The sequence below is a fragment of the Triticum dicoccoides genome, chromosome 2B, assembly GCF_002162155.2.
Source record: "Triticum dicoccoides isolate Atlit2015 ecotype Zavitan chromosome 2B, WEW_v2.0, whole genome shotgun sequence".
In the NCBI taxonomy this organism is placed as follows: Eukaryota; Viridiplantae; Streptophyta; class Magnoliopsida; order Poales; family Poaceae; genus Triticum; species Triticum dicoccoides.
The window spans coordinates 658,756,778-658,762,917 of record NC_041383.1 but is presented as its reverse complement, the minus strand read 5'-3'; the positions used below and the strand labels follow the sequence as shown (position 1 = coordinate 658,762,917).

The window sequence follows — 6,140 nt, the reverse complement described above, 5'->3', positions numbered from 1 at the left end:
TCCCCTGTGTCTCCAACGTCCGTCTGCACGCACCGCGCCAAGGTCCCCGCTTCCGTCCACATACGCATTAATTTATCCAGCGTATGCACCTTGGAATACCTCGTACATTGCATACCCCATAACCAATTGACGGATCGCGATACCGTGAGCAAGCGAGCCCGTCCGCGCCATGTAATTTTCGCAATAAGATAGCATTATAATGCTTTCTTTTTCATGAAGAATTATGGTGGCCTCAGGTACCTTTCTTGTCATAGAATATGACCTGACCACTACTTGATTGGAATTTCCCTGTACACACTAACATATGTTTATACTTTCAGATCTGTGGCATGCAGCAGGTTGTTGTAAGAAATGGCTAGCAAACCATCTCTGCGTCTGAGAATCAGGCTAATTAGCATGTCTTGATTCTTAATGATTTAAATTTGATTCACCTAATCTGAAGCTCGCAGCACTTTTTTTTTTAGAACGAAGACGCTAGGGACGTCCAGCTTTAAATTAATAAAGCCCACAACAGTCAACGTAACCACCAAGTCAACCTTACAGAACGCAAGGATGACAAGGAGAAGGCTCCCTTTCTACACCTATACATGACTAGAGAAAGGTGGAAGGCAAGAAAAAGAAGAAGAGGAAACCATTCACCAAGAAGAAGGTGCTGCATCTAACTAAGCTTCCAGGCTTTGCCTCCTTTCATGCTGAACTTCTTGAGCCTCCCGAAGAGCATCACGAGAATGAGGATGAGCTTGCCGGAATCGCTCCACCTCCCGACGAAGCCGGTCCACCTGTCGGTGCAGAGCTGGTCCGGGCTGATCTGCCTACTGCAACTGTAGCCCATGGAGAATCCCACATTTCCATAAGCGCTGACAACTTCGACGACGATGCTGAGCAGGTTGAAGTTGAGGGGGTCTTCCTTGAGCTTCTCCCTCTCCGTGACGCAGATGGCAATGACGAAGATGGTGAGGTAGGAGAGCTGTGATAAGATTGTGCTCTTGATCAACTTGATCCCCCGTGCCTCCTCGTGCTTGGGGTGATCCTTTGTACTGGAGTTCCCCTCAAATGGAAACCATGTGGTGTATGGAGGCAGATACCTGGAAGGAAGCAAGAGGAAGCAGAGACGTGAGGAAACTGAGACGGTTAAATATTGATTCTCAGGATTTCGACGTGCAAGAACATTCTGGTGACCGGCGATATTCTCAGGAAATCAACGGTGTGGCACATATGCGGGTTCTCATTCTCCCGCGGCCTACATATGGTCTCAGCTTCTCATGGACCGCTGCACATATGCATGGAATCCGAATCCAGAGAACAGTACTCCGATCCTGAGCTTGTGGGCGATCGATGCTTGTGGTTAGCAAATGTCGTAGAGTATGGACTATGCATGGCAAGGAACACGCAGTTTCGTGGCTCCGCGTGAACCAATGGGTGGCTGGTCCAGGATGTGTTTTTTTGGACAGAACGTCTAGGATTTTGGTTTTGGGTGCTCAATGTGGCGATTTCCTCGTGCCTTTTTCTGGTCAAAGTACGGTCAGCTAGAGCGTGCCTGGCGCTTCATGAACTTGAGTACTCCCTCCGTTTCTTTTTAGTCCGCATATAAGATTTAGTCAAAGTCAAACTTTGTAGAGTTTGACTAACTTTATATTAAAAAATATAAACATTCACAATATGAAATCAATATTATCAAATGCACCATGAAACATATTTTCATACTGTATAGTTTTAGTATTGTAGATGTTCATATTTATTTATATAAATTTGGTCAAACTTTGTGTAGTTTGACTTTGACCAAATCTTATATGCGGAGTAAAAAGAAACGGAGGGAGTACTTTCGACATGTCCGTTCTACAGAGGGAAGATTCCTCAACAGCTCCCTTCAATTCAATCATTGAACGGCATTTCCTAGTTTCATTACTATACTACTTCTTACCTTGGTCTCTTTCGTATTTTATGTTAAATTTTAATCATAAAATTAACTACAAAATGTTAATGCATGTCATGAAAAATTATATCGTTATATTTATATTTGAACAAAGCCTCCGATGATATAACTTTTGCTACGTATAATTTATATTTTAGTTAAAATTATAGTCAAGATATGACCTAAATACGATGGGGGACTAATAAACTAGGACAGAGGTAGCAGTTATTAAGGGCTGGCATTGGGGACACCTGGAGCACTTAACAAATACTACTCCGTAGTCAACGTGAATTGTACTTGGTACGGAGTATTCAGTGATGATCAGGGTTGTATAATATACGGCACTTGATAAGGAACATGCATGACAAATTATGCAGATGTACTTGTCTCATATCATGATCGATACAGAAGTCAGAAGTCGATCAAGTTATCTGCTCCTTTACCCCAATAAAGGATTATTATAGATATGGCCTAGTTATTGTACATCTAAGCGACTCAATAAAACTACAAAAAAAAGTCCGCATGAATCTTCGTGCAAATCAATGGTATATGACTTAAATGTGCAATACTTAAGACACATCTAGATGTGCTTTAGCAAAATTGACGCTCATAGTTAACAATTTCTAATTTCTTAAGGATTGCACATGGGCACATCCTTCAATTTTTTTTCTATTCTCGCATGAAAAAACATCCTTGGTAAATCCAATGAAATTAACTTCATGTGGCACATGTTGGTATGTTTTTCTATGCACTTGGTCAAACTTGTGAAGATTGACTTAGAAAAAATCTAGATCTTCATTAATTTGTAACAGACGTAGGGAAACATCGTAATCTAAAGTTTGATTACGGACATATTCAAAATGCCACTTGTTGAGTGAGCAGTGTAAGCTTAGCCTATTGAAATTGTTAAGAATCTACTATTTACCAAAAAAATTTGTTAAGAATGTCTGCTAGGCTTAATGTTGAACGCAGATGGCAATGACAATTAAAGATGGTCAAGTAGGCTGGCTATGAGATGAGCATGATTTGGTGTTGATCAAAAGATTTGAAATGTGAAAGATCAGAGGAACTTTTATAGGATAAGATTTTCAAAGAAAAAATTTCTATGGAGCCCTCCGGTTTATAGGAATGGATTCCTATTCCTATGTAGGATAGGGTCTAATTCTTCACATTTTAAAAGAAAAAACATTAGCCTTGATTCAATGAATTTTTTTCTATCTTATGCATCAAATTGCGTCTCTTTCTTTATAGGATTTGATATGCATATCATCTCACTTTTTATGAAGTTTATATCCCTACAATATTCTTATCCTATGAATCAAAGGAGGCCTTAGTTGAGAAGCATGGGAAAATAAAATCTTAAACCACCTTCTAGAATCTTGATGGCGTTCAGCATAGGGAACTCAGTGTTATGGGAAGAAAACAAAACGAAGCATCGATCGACAGTTAATAACAAGGAGAAAGAGAGACAGGTCGAGGAGGACTCACATCATGAGCACGAAGAGGACGAGGATGGCCGGCGCGACGGTGGAGATGTCCAGGGTCGACTCGCCGGTGTGCCGGCAGTTCACCGCCAGGAACACCGCGTTGGACACCTTCTCCCACGGGCTCATCCCCCGCAGCGCGCCGCTCCACTCCATGCCGCACAGCATCGCCACCTGCACGGTGAGGAAGCCCACCACCGTCGCCGCCAGCATCGCGCACCGCCGCGCCGGGAGCAGGTGGTAGTACCCCGTCAGCTCCCCGCCCTGTTTCACCGTCTCCCTGAGCTCCACGCACCTGGTCGCCGCGGCGGCGGCGCGCACGCACGCGGCCAGCAGCGGCGGGAACAGCGTGTTCCCGACCAGCGCCTGCGGCACGAGCAGCAGCTGCAGCCCGGTGTCCCGCTTGAAGACGATCATGTTCTCGTTCGTCGGCATGTACCCGCAGCTCGAGAACGTGGACACCGTCGTGAACACGGAGAAGGTCCAGACGTTCAGAGCCTTGCTCCGCAGCGTCCGCCTCGCCGCCGGCGACGCGTGCAGGATGTACGCCGCGATGGCGATGGCGCCGAGGGCGTGCACCGCTAGGAGGATGGCGAGGACGACGAAGAACAGCGACAGCACTGCGTCGCGCCGAAGCCTCGTGTCAGGTACGTGCTCCAACGACTTGCTCGTCTCATCATCGGCGGTAGTCGACGTTGGGTTATCGATGCCAGCGGCGGCGGCCGGCGGCATCTCAAGCTCGGCGACGTGGTGGATCTCGACGCGCCTGGACGACTTGTGTACAGCTTGCTTCCTCAGCTTGAACCACTTGGACGCGAGGCATATGAGAGATAAAAACACCTCACCGCCGACGAGCATGAGTACTGTCAAGACGAGGAGCTGCCCGTTGGAGAAAACCTCCATCTCAACGGTGGACATGCTGGACACCGTCGCGGCCGAGACGGCGGTGAAGAACAGGTCGATGCCGCGGGGCCGCCTCGTCCCGTCGCCGCGGAACCTGAGCTGCGCGAGGAGGAGGTACCCGAGCCAGGAGACGGCTAGGAAGTAGGCGACCTGGACGAGCAGCGAGCCGACACGCGGCCAGAACCGCCCGGCGAGCGCGCGCCGCCACCGCGCCACGCGCTCCTTGACGACGTGGTGCTGCGCGTATGAACTGGAGGGCGAGGACATTGCCTTGTCGACCGCGGCCGTCGAGCTGCGCGGCGTGTGGTGCAACAGCTCGCCGACCTTATGATGAGCTCCGGCCATGTTCGATCGTTGTACTACTATGTATGTATGTGTTGTGTGGACGTGTTAGGGCATGTACAATGGTTGATAAGGTAGTCTTATCTTAAATATTGCATGTAATTTAGAGATGACAAAAAAACATGTCTACAATGGATCATCTCTTAGCTTTATCTTCAATAACTAGTTATTCCTAAAAACATGGTGAGACATATTGTGCTAAGAGATCATCTCTTGCCTTCTCTTAATTAAGAGAAGACAAGCCTTCTCTTATGATTTCTCTCTCCTCCACCTCATCATTTATCCTACGTGGCATTGCTAAGATAGAACCATTGTACATGCCCTTAGGACTTGGGAGATGTGTGCATGCATGCACAGGGCTGCGTACTGTCTGTGAGAGCTGAGGCGTAGTACGACGCCTTATAAATATATAGCCACGAACGCGTCATGGGTATTTTTTTTTAATGATGATGCTTTGGTGGTCAAGTGCATGCGACATGTGGCCAAATTATTTACCCCAAAGCTACAGCGTAGATGCAAGGAGCCGTGCGAACCAACCAGTGGTTGGATGGTTAGAGAGACAGTGGTACCACCATCCATCAGAATTTAAATCCTGGTGCTCGTATTATTTTTAGATTTATTTCAGGATTTTCGGCGATGCGCCTTCAGTGGTAGAAGACGTTCTCGTACGCCTACGATGACTTCGTAAATCTCAAGATGACATGCCAGTTCAGTCTTTTAAAAATGAGTTTTTGCACGTATGTATGAGCGCTTGCGTCTGTACTGTGTTAGACAAATGCAAGGAATAATGAGAGACAGGTACCTAAAAGTACCAAAAATACTGCTAAAAATAGCATTCCTGCCGAAAAAATTAATACAGTACTGCACCAGGCCCACACGCATGTAGGTGGAGTAACATGGTAGTGGTACTACTCGCTCTGGGTCGGTGGCAATGCTAGTTTAAGAATGGTTGACCCAGATCTTCATACTCTGACCATCATGTTCATATTTTTTATTGCGAGTAATGTTCATATTAATTTGGACTGATAATTTACGTGTGATATTTATTCTGACAGAACTTTTGATTTCATTTGGCACCTGAACTCACAACATGAAGTTTTTTCGAACTGAGTTCTTGGTGGAAGAAGTATCTGCATGTTCGTATCGTGCGAGAAGGCAAGTGATGAATGACTAATGTAGCCGTACTAACTATCTTCTTCTACTTCAAAATATATAGGAGTATCTCATAAAGGTTTGCAGATGTTTACATGGTATCACAAATATGTGTGAATTTTTTTTCAACGTCTTTTTGGGAAAAATATGAGGCCACCACATCTTTTTTTTAAACAGTTCCTTCTCATTCTCAGGCTCCATGCAGGCCTTTATTTCCAAACACTCAAAAAAAAAATCAACTTTTTAAGTTTTAAAAAAAACTAAAAAAATACACAAGTACTTATAGATGTGTACTAGATGTGTATGAAATTTCATCATGAGAAAACTGTTTTTTTGTGGCCTGTACA

The 6,140-nt window shown here is 45.2% G+C and overlaps 1 protein-coding gene across 1 annotated transcript; it reads right to left on the bottom strand.

Annotated features, from left to right (window-relative positions):
- Positions 1–483: 483 nt before the first annotated feature.
- Positions 484–4,644, bottom strand: LOC119368228 (probable cation transporter HKT7). The gene is made up of 2 exons (XM_037633541.1): positions 3,401–4,644; positions 484–1,085 (listed from the first exon to the last, which is right to left on the bottom strand). Exons 1-2 carry the CDS (start codon positions 4,642–4,644, stop codon positions 659–661), a joined length of 1,671 nt encoding a protein of 556 aa, XP_037489438.1. The 3' UTR covers positions 484–658.
- Between the last annotated feature and the right edge of the window lie 1,496 nt (positions 4,645–6,140).